Genomic DNA, 18,251 nt, shown 5'->3' with positions numbered 1-18,251 from the left:
TACGGCGTCTCTCATAATCATATGGTGGTTTTGGGACGTTAAACTCCACAAATCAATCAATCAAATCAATCAACACACCCATTGCAGCGCGCCAGCGCATGACTTTCTGACACCGCGCCACACCCTCTCCTTAAAGAGAGAGGGTGCACTGCCTCATGTAGCCTTCTCTCTCCTTCATGAAGAGAGGGCGTGTCACTGCGTCAGAAAGCCACTGCAATGGGTGTGTGGTGAGGCGTTTAGCGTTTAGGCGTTCCTGCGTTGAGCGGCGTTGCCATCGTCCACGTACCCGATAGAGTGAACGAGGACAAAAAGGAGCGAGAGAGCAGAGTTTTTCACCCCCCCCCCCCAAGGAATTTTTTCTACTATGAGAGCCAGCGAGCCCATGTGTTAGCGTCTGCATTGCCTTTTGAAGGCTCCAGCTTCCAACAGAGTGACGCATGCCTTTCAGGCTTGAGCACGAGAAAGTGGGTTGACCTACGGAACTTTGGAGATGTGCATTGAGGGAAAGTGACTAATCTTTTGTTTGCAAATGCATATACAGAGAGCCTTCGTTGGATGGCACCATCAGCCCAGGGTTCGATTGCCTTGCGCTACCCTGCGAGCCCACTGAACAAGCTGCTGCTGTTTCTGCTGGCGTAAGATGAGCAGTGCAGTTCTAAGTGAGCGTAAGATGAGCAGAGCCAACGCCTCCTAGATTGCCCGTGCCTGCCGGATTATCGGCGGTCACATGGGAAGCGGCGGTCGTCAGAACTATGGTGGTGGCGCCACTCAAGTAGGGGTGTCTTCAAATAGGTTTTTTTTCGTTTTTGAAGCTTATATGCAACAAAAATAACGTAAAATGTTTTAAAAAGGCGCAAACGTAATTATAATTAACCCTACGTAACGTGACGCCGTCATTCAGCAAGCAACTTTTTTAATACAAGGCATCCTCTGAAATCAGTAACAAACGCCAAAAATTTTGATCTTAAAGGCCAAGTACAAAGTCCCTTACCCCTACGTACGTAGGCAGCGCCTCTATAGATGACCGGCATTTCGCTCTCACCCGGCAGGCACGGGAAATCTAGGAGGCGTTGGCAGAGCAGAACAATTGAGTAGTACTATTAATGACATGCGTAGAAGGAGGGGTTGGGTTGGGAATGGGAGGAACACCCAGTCGAGCGGAGCGTTCTCTCGTTGAGTGGTACGCTGCCTGTACAGACCCACAGTGGGGGCAGTAAAGGAGGGGGGGTACAGATTAAATGAAAGCCATTCAGCATGTAGAGCCTAGGAAATGAATTGGGCTGCAATTGTCTCTATGCAACAGCCTCTGCTCTGTTAAGCGAAGGACGATGAGGATGATGTCTATTGCTGCTCTCTCAGTACTACTATAACGTCACATTGTAGTTTAGTTGTACTATTGGTGCGTCGTCTGGGTTGGACAGCTCCTCCTATGATGCCCGGTCGACAGTCAGACCTCAGCAACCGCGCGATCGCGTTGATAGAAGGGCACTTTGCCTGTTGAACAAAGCAGTGGACTCTCTGATGATTTTGCCTGTAACTTTCCGAGTACAACAACGCCCATAACATAACAAGTTGTATAGCGCAACTCTTAGGAACTCGTTTCTGCGCAATATTGACGTAACTAGCAGAGTGACCTAGAAAGAAATAGCGCGTACGTGGAGCACCGTGGAAGATGAAAGATGGTGGTAACAAGAAGGTGATAATGAGGAAGAGGCGAAGATGACAGGCATCACGGTGGCTAGCCGTTGTGTCAAATGAATCCGTGTCGTCATTCGGTCACCGACTAAGTCATCGTTATGTGCGCAGCGAGAATGTCTACCGATAACATATGGGGCAATAAAGTGCTGAATGAGCCCGGGCTTATCTGGGTGGCTGTGGTAGAACGCGTCCATGCGCTCATGTCCGTGGTGTCCCGGTTAGCGAGGTAGTCGCGGCTCAACTTATCACCCATTCATAACACCAAAACAGCTGCGCTCAGATTTCGCAGCAGGTATTGCCGCAATCTTGAGGGAATATTTTCACACCTATTTTCCTACGCACAAGTTCGTCCATAATGAAGCAGCGTTTGTGTAATCTCTCTTTAATATGATATACTATCATTTGGGAAAAGAATCGTGACGGAAGCGCTTCTGGAGACATGATGTGGTTGTTAGGATTCTGATCAGGCATTTACACTGGGGTGAACAAGGAGGGAGCAGATCTTTTACTGTAGCTGATCAATGTGACATCAGCTAACCTTAAAGATAAGATATGCGAGATTATGCAGAAAAGTCAAAATTGGGTGCTTATTTATTCTGGGGTCTTTATTGTGAAGTGTGCGACTTCATATATGTATGATAATCTTGTGTGCCCTCTTTCAGACCACCTTAACCAAAGAACGTAAAAATGGTCCCGCAGTCTTCGTCACTGACATAATTCCAGTAAACTATCATGATAACTGAATATATGCTGTCAAGTCCTATATTGTCCAGATATGTCGAACGTTCCAGGCGTGTGGCCCAATGGAAATCTTGGCTGATTGCGAGCAAAAAGTGACCTCCCAGGCGTGGGTAACATTCGACAGCACTGCCGATACCCTGTACTGCATACTGGTCACGGAAAAAAGAACTTGCGGAGTCAGTGAGTTCGAGAGCCAGCCAGCAGTAGCGGAGTTACGGACACCAATCTTTGGTGAGTTTCCCATTTGATGTAATCACACTGTTTGTTTGAGAAGGCAAGCGTGTAGGCATTTATAATATTGGTTGAAAATACCATAAAATTCGCTATTTGTTCTCAGTTTCAATATAGTCTTTGTTCTGGGATCCCAGTTAATGTCCTAATGGTCTATTTTATGCGATTTTGGGTTTAAAAATATGCCTAGTAATTGTGATGGGATGTTTGTTCTATGCGTTTTATTATACACTGTGAAGTGACATCTGTTGCAGTAGTTTTGCTTTTTTTGCTCTGTTTCCCGCTTTAGTAATAACCAGTCAAGGTCTGACGGTATCACTAGATGTGAAAATGAGTGAAAGAAGTGTTTCAAGATAATGTGATAACTAGAATAATTAGTGGGCTTTCGCAAAATTTCTTAGAATGATCTGTCTCATTTTGCAGAACTTCCTGATGTTTCCAACTTGACGGCTGATGTAAGAAAGGAATACATTACGTTAACGTGGAACCGCCCACAAGGTCGATTTGACTATTATTCTATTGAAGCCCTTGACAATGACGTCAGCAACAAAACGATTGACAAGCGCAAGCTGGATGCGCCAACGGCACCATCGTTCACCGTGACCAGACGCAAGTTACCTGCGGACCATTTGAGCCCTGCACCAAGTTGTCCTGCAGTGTGCGAACTCACCTGAGTGGCCAGCCAGAGCTGATATCTTCTGGAGTGACTGTAAAAGATATCTTCATACCTGCTGAAGGTATGTGGGCCACAAGAAGGTTCACTTGCGGGGACACTAAGCGACGATGATAACATCAGATGAGAAATGTAGGGGGGGGGGAGATAGCTCTTTCCGAAATATTTGAACAATTACAGTTAAGGTACCTCTCAAACGGATGATTCGCATTCATAGAGGCATGTGCACTAAGTTCATTCTCAATCACTAAGAAAAGATGTTGAAATTCAAGGGCTCATTTTTTTCTCTTTTAGAGACGAAAACAATCAAAACTAACTGACAATGATGGCTAGTGCTGCTGACTACCATTCCCAGGCTTAAATAAACATACATACCCCACATTTGCACGGAGCAATGACCACTGCGGAAGCACAATTGGTAAAGCATCGGATAAATTATTTGATGGTCGTAGGCTTGGTTTTTGTTATGAGCCAGTTATCTCTCCATCCGCATTACTTCATTTAAAGCTTATCATATACACTAACAATAACACCCCCTATACTTTTCTTGGCATCATCATGCGTTAGTTCTAATTACTACGTGTTTATTACTACATGGCCATTAGTTGTAACATAGCAGTTAGTTTTCTGCTAACATCAGGGCACCCAAGTTATTACACGGATAGTGCATGCAGCATATTTTTGCACGGTATTTGCGTTTACTCTGGCCAAAACCAAGCTTCAGCGGTGCTGTCATCTTCGGCGAGTATCGCATCCCACGCCTTGTCGGACCACGCCACGAATTCCGAGCCCGCTATCTTCGATGACGAGCTCGGCGCGTGGCGGAACTTCAGTGATTGCCATCGACCAATCACCTACGGACATTGGCACCCATGTGACCAAAATGAACCCTATATAAACGAGCAACGCTTCTGCCTTGTGGGATTTGGAGCCGGCACGCTGGCGGACATGCAGCTGATTTCCCTGTCGTTCACGCAGGTTTTCGCAAGTTTTGGATTTGCCTTCTGGCTCGCTGCGATTGTCGGCAGCGCAGATCTACACTCTGGCCAAAACCAAGCTTCAGCGGTGCTGTCATCTTCGGCGAGTATCGCATCCCACGCCTTGTCGGACCACGCCACGAATTTCGAGCCCGCTATCTTCGATGACGAGCTCGGCGCGTGGCGGAACTTCAGTGATTGCCATCGACCAATCACCTACGGACATTGGCGCCCATGTGACCAAAATGAACCCTATATAGACGAGCAACGCTTCTGCCTCATGGGATTTGGAGCCGGCACGCTGGCGGACATGCAGCTGATTTCCCTGTTGTTCACGCAGGTTTTCGCAAGTTTTGGATTTGCCTTCTGGCTCGCTGCGATTGTCGGCAGAGCAGATCTACACTCTGGCCAAAACCAAGCTTCAGCGGTGCTGTCATCTTCGGCGAGTATCGCATCGCACGCCTTGTCGGACCACGCCACGAATTTCGAGCCCGCTATCTTCGATGACGAGCTCAGAGCGTGGCGGAACTTCAGTGATTGCCATCGACCAATCACCTACGGACATTGGCGCCCATGTGACCAAAATGAACCCTATATAGACGAGCAACGCTTCTGCCTTGTGGGATTTGGAGCCGGCACGCTGGCGGACATGCAGCTGATTTCCCTGTTGTTCACGCAGGTTTTCGCAAGTTTTGGATTTGCCTTCTGGCTCACTGCGATTGTCGGCAGCGCAGATCTACACTCTGGCCAAAACCAAGCTTCAGCGGTGCTGTCATCTTCGGCGAGTATCGCATCCCACGCCTTGTCGGACCACGCCACGAATTCCGAGCCCGCTATCTTCGATGACGAGCTCGGCGCGTGGCGGAACTTCAGTGATTGCCATCGACCAATCACCTACGGACATTGGCACCCATGTGACCAAAATGAACCCTATATAAACGAGCAACGCTTCTGCCTTGTGGGATTTGGAGCCGGCACGCTGGCGGACATGCAGCTGATTTCCCTGTCGTTCACGCAGGTTTTCGCAAGTTTTGGATTTGCCTTCTGGCTCGCTGCGATTGTCGGCAGCGCAGATCTACACTCTGGCCAAAACCAAGCTTCAGCGGTGCTGTCATCTTCGGCGAGTATCGCATCCCACGCCTTGTCGGACCACGCCACGAATTTCGAGCCCGCTATCTTCGATGACGAGCTCAGCGCGTGGCGGAACTTCAGTGATTGCCATCGACCAATCACCTACGGACATTGGCGCCCATGTGACCAAAATGAACCCTATATAGACGAGCAACGCTTCTGTCTCGTGGGATTTGGAGCCGGCACGCTGGAGGACATGCAGCTGATTTCCCTGTTGTTCACGCAGGTTTTCGCAAGTTTTGTATTTGCCTTCTGGCTCGCTGCGATTGTCGGCAGCGCAGATCTACACTCTGGCCAAAACCAAGCTTCAGCGGTGCTGTCATCTTCGGCGAGTATCGCATCCCACGCCTTGTCGGACCACGCCACGAATTCCGAGCCCGCTATCTTCGATGACGAGCTCGGCGCGTGGCGGAACTTCAGTGATTGCCGTCGACCAATCACCTACGGACATTGGCGCCCATGTGACCAAAATGAACCCTATATAGACGAGCAACGCTTATGCCTTGTGGGATTTGGAGCCGGCACGCTGGCGGACATGCAGCTGATTTCCCTGTTGTTCACGCAGGTTTTCGCAACTTTTGGATTTGCCTTCTGGCTCGCTGCGATTGTCGGCAGCGCAGATCTACACTCTGGCCAAAACCAAGCTTCAGCGGTGCTGTCATCTTCGGCGAGTATCGCATCCCACGCCTTGTCGGACCACGCCACGAATTTCGAGCCCGCTATCTTCGATGACGAGCTCAGCGCGTGGTGGAACTTCAGTGATTGCCATCGACCAATCACCTACGGACATTGGCGCCCATGTGACCAAAATGAACCCTATATAGACGAGCAACGCTTCTGCATTGTGGGATTTGGAGCCGGCACGCTGGCGGACATGCAGCTGATTTCCCTGTTGTTCACGCAGGTTGGTTTGCATTATCCCATTCGGGCTTCTCGGCTATTGTGTGCGTTGCCGGCTCCTCCCACTTTGGCATTTGCTGATGCTCATTGTCGTAAAAGAGCACGAGCGCCTCGAAGAACCTCTTTTCCGTTTGCTAAAGGGTGTTTTATTTGTTCCTACTGTTGTTGCTTTCCGGCGATGTGGAACTTAACCCGGGCCCTGTGGAAATGGATATCTTACAAAGCCTGCAAAAAGGGCAGACTGAAATCCTAAATAAGCTAGATTCTATTGAATCCCGGATCGCGAAGCATGAGGGAATGATAGCGGACATAAAGGACAGCCTTGGAGCAACTAAGAAGCAAGTCGAAGACTTAGGCAAAATAGTTACAGAGCATAAGGATGACATTTCGATTCTGCAGAAAGAGTTGAGGAATTTGCAGGCTAAGAACGTTGACCTTGAAAACAGAAGTCGTAGACAAAACCTTTTGTTTTATGGAGTAGATGACAATAAAAAAGAAACATGGGACGAATCCCAGGAATTGATAAAAAAAATCGTTGGCGACAAGCTTGGAATCGAAGTGGCATCGTTAGATAGGGCACATCGCATTGGTGTATACCGAGAACAAAAAAAGCGACCTATCATCGCAAATTTCACTTCGTACAAAGAAAGGCAAGAAATTTTGTCCAACGCAAAAAAAATTGAAGGGGTCAGGTTTCAGCATTGATCAGGATTTTGCGCCAGCTGCTCGGGAAGTACGAAAGCGGTTATGGGAATACGGTAAAGCCCACAAAAGTGAGAGCAGAAAAGTAAGACTGAACTTTGAGAGGCTTTCCCTTGATGAAAAAACGTACGTATGGGATGACGAGAAGAAGGAAGTCGTTCCATTGCGAAAAAAAAAATGACGCGCATCTGAAAAAATAAACACGCCCGACACAGCTTCGTCGCTGCTTTAATAAATTGTAGAAGCATAACGAAAAAGACGGACGAATTGGCGGGGCTTATCGAGTCTGTTAAAGCTGACGTAGTTATCGGAACGGAATCTTGGCTGCACCGTGATATCAGCGACTGTGAAGTATTTCGAAGTGACTTTGTCGCGTACCGCAAAGTTAGACCAAGCCATGGGGGCGGTGTATTTTTACTTGTGCGAAGTTCTTTGAAATCTGCTGCCCTCGACATTCAGTGTGATATTGAATCTGTTTGGTGCACGATTACCCTAGATGATAATTCTTCATTCGCTGTAAGTGCATTTTATCGACCCCCAAACTTGGACTACAAAACACTTCAGTCGTTAAATGAGATTATCTCGGAAGTTTCAAACCGAACATTCCTTCTTGCTGGTTATTTTAATTTGCCAGACTTAGAATGGCACGATGGAATATGCGTACGAGGCACTGGGCGCCGCGCAAACATAGAAATGAAAATTATAATAGACAACTACGGCTTTACCCAGTTTGTTACTTGCCCAACTAGAAATAATAACCTTCTTGACCTTGTGTTCTCAAATTCACCCAGTTTGGTGAATAATGTCAATGTTATTCCAGGAATCAGCGACGACATGGCTGTTGTTGCAGAAATAAAAAAATAATGTAAAAACACCTCAAATAGTGCGGCAAGAAAGGTTTTTCTGTTCAGTAGGGGTGACTACACAAGAATAGTCGAAAAGCTAGAAGATTATTTGCCCGTGTTTGAATGCCTAGCTGAACACTACAGTGTGAATGATTTATGGCTTAGCTTTAAGAAAAAGTTGTTAGCACTCGTATATAAGTATATACCTGCGAAACAAGCCGGAAAGCTTCGTAAACGCAAGAAGCCATGGATGACGTCCGGTATTTTGAGATTAATCCGGAAAAGGCGACGGGTTTTTTGGTAAATTAAAGAAATCTGGAAGCAGTGACCACGTGAAAGAATTACAAGCATTAACGGAGAAGTATAAATCATGTGTGGAAAGCGCAAAAACGAAATATTTCGAAGGGCTCAGCAATAAAATGAAAACTAATTCAAAGTGTTTCTGGCATTATATCAAAGAGTGTGGGTCTGATCATGTTGGAGTGGCTGAACTAAACTTTAATAATATAGTTGTAGTTGATGAGGAAGCAAAAGCTACCTGTTTAAACAAATATTTCCAGTCTGTGTTCTTGCCCAAGCTTGAAATTTCTTCAAAACCACACCCAACCACGATTCCGCTGATGCCACCGGTAGAACTGAGTGTCCGTGGCGTATGTTCTCTTCTAGAAAACCAAGATGAATCCAAAGCACTTGGTCCTGATGGCATCTCTCCTCGTATTCTAAAGCGATGTGCACTGCCAATTTCCCTTTACCTTTATATAACTTATTCAAAATCCCTTTCAACGGGAACTCTACCCGAAGATTGGAAAATTTCTCATGTTGTTCCGGTTCATAAGGGTGGCTCAAAAAAAGATGTAACAAATTACCGACCCATTTCATTGACGTCAGTGGCATGCAAAATTTTCGAGCACATTTTATCCAAGCACATATTGACCCATCTTACTGCTAATAATGTATTAATAAATGAGCAGCACGGTTTTTGTAAAGGTTTTTCTTGTACGACGCAACTTGTAGAGTTCTTTCACGAGCTGGCTTCCAACGTTGATGAAGGTGGGCAAACAGATTGTGTGTTTTTAGATTTTCGAAAGGCCTTTGACACCGTGTCACACTCCCTTCTCCTGGCTAAATTACAGACTCTAAATTTCGACCCAAATGTGTTCATCTGGATAACCAATTACTTGCTGAACCGGCGTCAATGCGTTCTTTTATATGGGAAGAGCTCATCCTCTGTTAACGTTACATCAGGCGTGCCCCAAGGCTCTGTCCTTGGGCCTCTCTTATTTCTTATTTTTGTAAATGATATTTCTGTGGGTATTTCGTCGCGCATGCGTTTATTTGCCGACGATTATGTGTTATATCGACAGGTTCAGAACGAAGGTGACTGTGCCTATTTGCAGAACGATTTGGATTGTATTGTACAGTGGTGCCAGAAGTGGCAAATGACGCTGAACCCCAGAAAGTGCGTTCATATGCGTGTTTCCAAAAAAAAAGAAACCAATAGCAGCGGCGTACACCATAGATACGCATACTGTTATTACCGAACCAACATGCAAATATCTTGGCGTTGTTTTGTCGCATGACTGCTCATGGAATGCCAATGTTGATCACGTTGCTGGCAAAGCGGCAAGGGCTCTAAACTTCATTCAGATGAACCTAAGATTGGCACCCCCAACATTAAAAAATACAGCCTATCTCACATGTATTAGACCGATTTTGGAATACGCATGTCCTGTGTGGGACCCGATGCAGGCGAACTTGATTGATAAGCTTGAAAAAATACAAAACAGAGCTGCGCGGTTTGTTTTAGGGCCGTACGAGCGGAAAGACAGCTGCAGTGCTATGAAAGCTGAATTGGGTTGGGAATTGCTTTCTTTACGCAGGAAAAAACTGCGTTTGAAGTTTTTCTTTTCTGTTTTTCATGGGCGGACTGGGATTGACCGTCATAACTATTTCACTGAACCCAGTTACATATCTAGTCGACATGACCACCGACGCAAAGTGAAAGAGTATCGTGCAAGAACGACCATGTTTTATAATTCCTTTTTTGTGATGACCATTGGAGATTGGAACCGGCTGCAAGACAAGCAAGTGTGCTGTATAAATGAAGAATTGTTTTATTCCAGTCTGTAACCCCCCTGCTGTAGCGCCTTTTTGGGCAAAGCGGGGCACTCACCGAATAAAGAATAAAGAATAAAGAATAAAGAATAAAACCTTCCAATGCACGTCGTCAGGTTTACCAATGAAGATATCTTGCAAAAACAAAACTGGTTGAATCATTTAGTATGACTGCCTTGAGACAAGGTTTACGGAATCATCCATATGTGAGACAGTAAAGGTAAAAGGTGATGCCCTCAACAATTCTTGAAGGCAACCTCGCAAGCTCCTGTGAAACCCTGCACTGAGTGCGTGGTAAGCGATGTGCACCTCCTTCTCTCTTCTTCGTGCTCTTTTTTCTTATTCACCGCTCCGTCCATCTAACATGGCAGACTCGACGTAGTTTAATTAACCTCCCTACTGTTTTTACATTTTTCTTTCTCTCGGACTGAGTGAATGACAACGACGAAGTTACTTAGTGATAGAACGCATCTGTCACTACTAACTGTTTTTCGTTATATTTTCCACAATTCCTGGGACGCTCTCTGCGTCCCGCCTTGTGGCGATGGCAGCGGCGACTTCTACAGGCCCACGTGGTCAAATGTCAGCGCCCTCAAGCTCTTCTGTGGCTCAAGGCTCATGGTCCATCACCAGCGACGGCTCAAGAGATGCTCCTGCTCTCGTGCCCATGGACGAAGAACCAACTGCTGGCCCGTCTGGCTACAGCTCAACATTTGTAAGCTCCGCAAGGAAACGAGGCTCTTGGTGCAGCTCCAGTGAAGACACGGACATCTACTCAGTCGACGGCGACGACTCATCAGATGGCAGCTTCGTGTCTGTGATGAGCCGCAAGGCCAAAAGGAGGCTCATCAAGACGTCATCACCAGCAAGCACGTCAACCGTGAAAGCAAGGACTGAACGCTGGCGGCATAACATTCTCTTCATGCCCGCGGATCCTTCCGCCAGCCTTCGAAAATTGAGCAGGCAAGCCATTTCAAATGTTCTTGAGGGAATAGCACGGAAATAAATCAAAGAGGCCCGGCTAAACACACGTAATAACGTTTTAGCTGTTGACACAACACATGCAGACATGCTGAAGAAGCTTCGAAATGATGACAGAGTTCGGAGATGTCAAAGTACGAGCGGTCGTACCGATGACTGGGACCTGCACTGCAGGCGTCACTTGCGACATTGACTTGGCAATCCCAAACACGGATCTACCCATTCTGATAAAACCTGCGTACGAAGGAGTGGTCATTAGGCATATAAGCCGCCTCGGGAACAGCCGCTGCGTTAAGATAGTCTTTAAGGGCGACTCAATCCCTACGCACGTCAAGGTGGGACATTTCCGGCATGTGGTACGGCATTTTGTCCCAAAGCCGCTTCAGTGCCACAAGTGTTTCAAGATCGGTCATGTCAAGGGCGTCTGTGCGAACTCTACCGTATGCCCCCGGTGCGTAGAGGCGCACACGGTAGACACCTGTTGTGCAACAACTTATAGGTGCGGCAATTGTCGAGGTACGCATGAAGCCACGTTTAAGGAATGTCCAAGACTCAAGAAAGAAATGGGTATCCTGAAAGAAATGGTCAGGGATAACTCCACCCATAGAGAAGCTTTACAGAAAATCCGGCGTCGACGTCGCCACCGACGGAAGCGCTCCAGTCATGGTGATACTCATGCACCACTTAGGTATACACCACCATCAACATCCAGTAGAAAGCTAGAGAGTACAAGAATACCTCCACCGGCGAAACCTCTCTCCCATGAAGACTGGCCAGTGCTTGCGAACGCATGGCCTTCCGAGCAGCCTCCCCACTCTCTGCTCCCAGTGAAAGCCAATGCTGCTAATGACGAGGCTTCAACAGCAGATCGTCAAATTATTCCTATGCTGCGATCCATTGTGAGTGTCATCAGAAGTCTTCTGACAAGCATCGATACGCCAACTGCTAGGAGCGGCCTACAGGTGCTGGACGCGTTAAGTCCGGTCCTTGCAAGCCTCCAGTAAAGCCATGGCCGACAATCACAAGTCGTTCCGTCAGGAGGTCAGAGAAGCGTCGATTTTTCAGTGCAAGAGGTCTGAGATCTCACATATCTGATTTTCGCCAGTTTGTTCATCTGTACCAATTTCCTATCATGATTATATGTGAACCGAAATTATCGCACCCAATCAGATTATTCGGCTACGAGTCATTTTTCTCTTCAAGTGACATCGAAAGTAGCAAGGTTGTTGTATTTATTCGCCGGGAGCTTACTTGCGTCGTCCAGCCAGTACAACCTCACGACGGCCATCAGTATGTGTGCTTGTCTGTTAAAAAAGGAAAGGTGACATTCACCCTTCTAGGCGTGTGATATCCCCATCAAGTCATTTCGACGCCAACAAACTAGACGGCATATTAAGGGCACATCCGGGTCCGTGGGTAATAACCGGGGATTTCAATGCGCATCATCCCATCTGGGGAAGCTCAAGGCTTAATTCAACAGGACGACGTCTAGCATCACTGGTTTCCAGCCATGGTCTCATCCTTCTGAATGACGCCAGTCCTACGTTTTTACGAGGCACTACATATAGCAGCTGCCATGATTTGTCCTTTGTTTTACGCCAATTTTCTACACGGGTAAAGTGGTTTTTGGACATTGAAACACACGGAAGCAACTACATCCCCACTTACCTGAAGATTAAAGGTATTTCAAACACGTACTCCTCTATCACAACACAAAGAATAGATTGGAGTGTGTTCAAAACTCAACTTGAGGGTGCTTGTGAAGAAGGCCTGTCCAATGGTCTTCAGCAAGCTATTAAGGAAACAGCACATGCGGCTATGCGCACGGTAATATGCTCTTCGAAGTACTCTGAATGTGACCTCAAGCTGGAGCGACTTCGTGCGATACGCCGTTGTGCCGAAAGACGATACCGACGCACCATTTCCACAGACGATCTACGGACAGCCCGGCGCATTCAAAAGAAGATGCAACGGCGCCTTCACAAATTAGACACCCAACGATGGAGGAAAATTTGTGCGTCGCTAGATCCTCATAAACCACTGTCTCAGATATGGAGAATTGTGCGAGGCCTACGTTCTGTTCCAGAGCAGCGTTTTCCCTTCAAAGCCCTTGCACTTTTTCATCGCCGGCATGAAATTCAGGTAGCAGAAGATTTCTGCGCTATGACCGTGGGCCAGACAGCGTACACAAGCCTACATACAGTGAATCAAATCCCTCACTCACGGGACCCGCGCATGGATCTACCGTTTACATCACAGGAGCTCGATGCGGCGCTCATCTTATGTAATAAGTCGTCGTCAACTGGCCCGGATGACATCTCATACAGGATGCTGTGCAACCTTGGTAAACGGGCACGAGAAGCACTCCTTGACATCTTCAACGATTCCTGGCAAGCTGGCGTCATTTCGCAAGATTGGACGATCAGCCGCTTGGTACCGATCCTTAAGCCTGGCAAATCTCCCCTGGACATTGCCTCTTACCGACCGATCGCACTCTCAAGTTGCATAGAAAAGGTAAGAGAGAGAATGATCTTGGCCAGGCTTGAATGGTACCTGGAATACCATAAGATATATCTGAACGCCATGGCTGGTTTTCGCCGTCACCGATGTTCGATCGACAATGTTATAGATCTCGTCACATATGTCCAGCAACAAAAGGCAGGTAAACGACTATCTGCAGCCATGTTCCTTGACGTAAAAGGAGCATACGACAACGTTCTACATGACGCCATCCTTGAAGCCATTGTGTCAGTGAGCCTAGGCGGGCAACTATATTGTTGGACACGCAGTTACTTACAAGGGCGGACCTTGTTTGTGAACACTGCAGATGGTCCAACCTCCCAACAGCCAACGCATTATGGTGTCCCGCAAGGTGGCGTCTTGAGTCCAACCCTCTTCAACCTCGTTCTCATTGGTCTTGTAGAACGACTACCAAGTGTGGTCAAGTTATCCATGTACGCTGACGACATCTGCGTCTGGACATCTGGCGTGACAAGACCTCAGGTACGCGCAAGACTTCAGAAAGCTGTGATGTTGGTATCAGTGTACCTCAAGCACTAGGGTCTGAAAATCTCGCCAGCGAAATGCGCATTGATTGCTTTTAGTTGAAAGCCAATGTGACCATACGCTATATCAATCGATGGCCAAGTCATACCATATTTCAGGACGCACAGATTTCTAGGCGTATTCATTGATAGAGACCCCTGCTGGGGCCCACATGTGGCCCACTTGAAGAAGAGGCTGACAGAAATTGCTAACTTATTCAAGTATCTCGGAGGAAAAACCTGGGGGACTTCAGTACATGCAATGATGCAATTGTACAAGACGCTTTTTCTTGGCTATTTGCGCTACAGTTTGCCTGTGTTGACCAACACCTGTAGAACCAACATTCGGACTCTCGAAAGCATCCAGGCTATGGCTCTGCGAGTTTGTCTGGGGCTACCGCGATGTTCATCAACAGTTGAGACAATCGAAATTGCTAATGACTACCTGCTAAAGACACATATCATTATGGAAGTGCTCAGAGCACACGTGAGGCATCTTACTCGTGCCCCTGCCCATCATCTAGCTTCACTGCCAGAAGCCCGACCTCGTGCCTCATTTTGCCAGACAGTCTTGTCATATCGCACACGCATTCCTACGGGATATACAACTCCATCGAGGATTTCAACTCCCCCATGGAGTATGACCTATGCACATGCTGAACTCACGGTTCCAGGCATAGGGTCAAAAGCCCGGCTCTCGTCTCCAGCGCTAAAGCAGCTTTCTCTTCTCTTGTTATATGAGAAATACAGTGAGCATACTCATATCTATACTGACGCTTCAACTAAAGTGGATGGGTCTGCAGGGTCGGTGATCTTTCCTGCAACAGCGACAACGGTGAAGTTTCGTTTATCCCACCAGACATCATCGACAGCTGCGGAACTTGCTGCTCTACGTAGCGCAATTCAAGTCATTAAACACCAAGAAGCCAAGAAATGGAGCGTGTTCACGGACTCTAAGGCAGCACTGCAGTGTTTGATATTCGCCTTACGCCGTGGACCTCATGAACAACTAGTGCTGGAAAATAGAGAGCTGCTTCACCACCTCTTCGATGAAGGACACAGAATCGCGTTTCAGTGGCTTCCAAGTCACTGTGGCATATTGGGCAACGAACATGCCGATGCAGCTGCCCGATCAGCACACGAAGATGGTGAAAAGAAATCTATACCATTTTCAAAGACTGATGCTGCAATGACCATCCGAAAAATCGCTCATGCAGAATTAAAATCCCTGTGGAACACCGAGTGCTTACGGCACACGCGACTGCGTAGACGGGACACGTCTCGTCGACTCCGGCTTCCGTCTGGACTCTCTCGACTCGACACAACGGTGCTTTGCCGACTACGGCTTGGTGTCGCCTTCACCAAAGCTTTCGCCTTCCGAATCGTCATGGAAGACAGTGCTGCTTGCGGTCATTGCGGCAGCGATGAAACTATAGAGCACGTTCTCTGTCACTGCCCTCGTTACAGCGTGCAAAGATGGCAACTAGCTGCTGCGTGAGCTCGCCTTGACGACAGACCTTTGTCTGAACAATCAGTGCTGGAAAGACGACATGATTTGTGTGCTCACAGAAAATCAGTGAAGGCCTTACTCAACTTTTTGCGTGGCAGCGGCCTATTGTATAGAGTGTAGCACCCCAGCTCCTCCCCCCCCCCTTTTTTTTCGCGCGCGTCAATTTCCCTCTTCGCTTTCTTTCCAATTTTTCTTCCCCATTCCCCCTTCCCCTAGTGCAGGGTAGCAAACCGGATGCTGCATTTTCTGGTTAACCTTCCTGCCTTTCCCTCAATTTATTCTCTCTCTCTCTCTCTTCTATCTCTCGCTTGGTCGCAGCTCAGTTTCCGTAGCCAAATAGTATTACCAGACTCAACACAAGGAAAAGTGACAACAGCTGCCTTAAATAGCTATTCCTATGTTTCTTTCCGTGCAAATCTTTACGATGACAGATCTGCTAACCTGAGATGCAGAGTATGAGACGACACAACTGGCCCATTTTCATTGCGCGGTAACAGTTGGCCTTTAGTATTTCGATTGCTCGTTATAGGTGTAAGAATTCTGAATGTTTTTTGTGCTTACGCCGTTGCTTTTGCTTTTTGAATGATCAAATATTTCTGGCTGAAGCCCGTAGAGGTCCTATCGCTATTCGCAGACCAGGCTCTAAAGTATTCGAAGCCTATGTTTACGAATGCTCTCATGGAATACTAGAATGTGATTCACTTCGAGCCTCAAGCAATATTTTTGCCGAACGACGACCGTATTTACCGGTACCGTTGTACTTGATTGCAGACAAGTTATTCCATGTGTTCAATATTTACCAACTTCACAACTGCGTTCTTGACCGTGTCAGGCACGTGAAGGTCTTGGAGAATATATAAGGAAAAATTTAAAGGGTTCTAAGTGTGAGTGTCTTACGGGGAAGGAAAGAAGAGGATCTTGTAATGGATTTTTATATATGCGGCTTAACGTCCGAAACCACCGTATGATTATGAGAGACACCGTGGAGAAGGGCTCTAGGAATTTTGACCACCTGGTGTTCTTTAAGATGTGCTCAAAGATGAGCACACGTGCCTACAGCCTTTTCACCTTCACCGAAAATACATCCGCCGCAGCTGGGATTCAATCCCGCAATCTGCAGGTCAGCAGCCGAGTACCTTAGCCACTAGACCACCGCAGCGAGGCGACGAAATTTTAAATCCACGTTTTTTTGTTATTTTTAAACACAAAATTGACATATTTCATTGGGCATGAGCCATCTGTTGTGGCATGTACTTGCTTAGAAGTGAAGGAAGAAGAGAACGTTGTTCCTGTTCATCTGCTCTGGGGTAAGACGTCAACTCGTGCCTGCCGGCATTTTTTCACTCGTGGCAATATTAGTGAGAACAGTGAACCCTGCCAAGAAAATCATAGCTGATGTTATTAGTGGTAAATATCATGTAAATCTGAAGAAAGAAATGTGGATGAAAAGATCATTACTAGTAAATATCATGTAAATTTGAAGAAAGAAATGTGGATGAAAAGATCACTTGCCCTTAGCAGGAAATGAACCTGCGGCCATCAAACAACGCGTCTGGTGCTTCCAGGTTCTGTCCGTGCTCACGGCAAGTTATCTTTTTGTCCAGTTTTTTTGTTTACTTTACATTACACTTATTACAACACCGTTACCCCTGCTTTCCTTGGAAGTATTTTCTGTTCTCTGTAGTATATTCCGGTGTATTAAGAGAGGTACTGACCCCCGTAGTGTAAATATCAATCCTTAAGTTGTTTTAGGCTGTGTATAGAGAGTGGGAGGGTCACGTTTAAAACGACGTAAGACAATTTGGCATAAAAGTTTGTCACTTAATGATATATCTTAATGCAAACCATGCACCACCATTTATTCACCGTGCTGTTAATTTGCTGCCTTCTTCCAGTATCTCATCCACCGAGAAACATATCCGTGGTAGCGGAATCAAAATCCCTGACCCAAGTGCACTGGAACCATCCCGATGAAATGGCTGCCGTAATAGTCATATAACGTCAAGGTATGTAGAACGTTCAAGACTTGTGGCCAAATGGGAAACTTCAGTGACTGCGAGGAGCACGAGACGCAACAGACATCGGTAACATTGAACACCACTGAAGATACACCATACTGCGTACTGGTTACAACAAAAGCACGGTGTGGAATGGACAAAATCGATAGTCGGCCGACGGTCGCGGAACTGCGGACCCCAATTTTGGCGAGTTTACGAGTTCGTTTGATAGTACTACATCTATAAAAAGGGCTTTGTCACAAAATGTCATGACAGGTTGTTGCTGGTTGTCCTGACCGGATGAATGGAACTGTAGGTATAAACACAGCAGTGAAAAGCAAATCATAATAGATGGATGGTGAAACTTTTTTTCTCGTTGAGAAATTAATGGCAATGTTATTTGTTGAAATATGGACTCAGCGTCTAATTTTTTTCAGATTTATGGACGCATAAATAATTTATAGCGGGGTGTTGCTAACCCGACAGCTGTGGTCACAGTGATCAAGAAAGATCCAAGAAGTTTAATGATTGACCACAGTCGAAGGAAAATCGCACGCAACGATTGAATAAAACGGAAAAACAGTTAATCATGGGAATTGATCAGGATTCTAACGCTGAAGGCCATGAAAACCATTTGTCTGTTACAGTGAAAGGAAGCTTGTAATTGCATGTGTAAAGATGGCAGCAGATAGCATACACAATAACT

The 18,251-nt window shown here is 46.7% G+C and overlaps 1 protein-coding gene across 2 annotated transcripts; it reads left to right on the top strand.

Moving 5' to 3' along the window:
- The first annotated feature begins 368 nt into the window (after positions 1-368).
- LOC142768898 (uncharacterized) lies at positions 369-17,673 on the top strand. 2 transcript variants are annotated; one of them, XM_075871415.1, is made up of 4 exons: positions 369-635; positions 2,490-2,670; positions 3,094-3,407; positions 17,444-17,673. In XM_075871415.1, the coding sequence occupies exons 2-3, from the start codon at positions 2,502-2,504 to the stop codon at positions 3,342-3,344; spliced, it is 420 nt and encodes a 139-aa protein (XP_075727530.1). In that variant the 5' UTR covers positions 369-635; positions 2,490-2,501; the 3' UTR covers positions 3,345-3,407; positions 17,444-17,673. The 2 variants fall into 2 exon arrangements, with proteins under 2 accessions (XP_075727530.1, XP_075727529.1); XM_075871414.1 differs by lacking the exon at positions 369-635 and having other exon boundaries at positions 1,106-2,670.
- The last annotated feature ends 578 nt before the right edge of the window (positions 17,674-18,251 follow it).

This window comes from Rhipicephalus microplus, chromosome 8, assembly GCF_043290135.1.
Source record: "Rhipicephalus microplus isolate Deutch F79 chromosome 8, USDA_Rmic, whole genome shotgun sequence".
NCBI lineage: Eukaryota > Metazoa > Arthropoda > Arachnida > Ixodida > Ixodidae > Rhipicephalus > Rhipicephalus microplus.
Note: the sequence above shows the minus strand (reverse complement) of the source record. Positions and strands in the feature narration are given on the sequence as shown.

What these genes read in the sequence shown, in the direction of transcription:
- LOC142768898 (XM_075871415.1), top strand. Translation starts at nt 2,502, where the DNA reads ATGGAAATCTTGGCTGATTGCGAGCAAAAAGTGACCTCCCAGGCGTGG. An exon ending in GTTACGGACACCAATCTTTG is followed by an intron (nt 2,671 to 3,093) that starts GTGAGTTTCCCA and finishes CTCATTTTGCAG; the next exon opens with AACTTCCTGATGTTTCCAAC.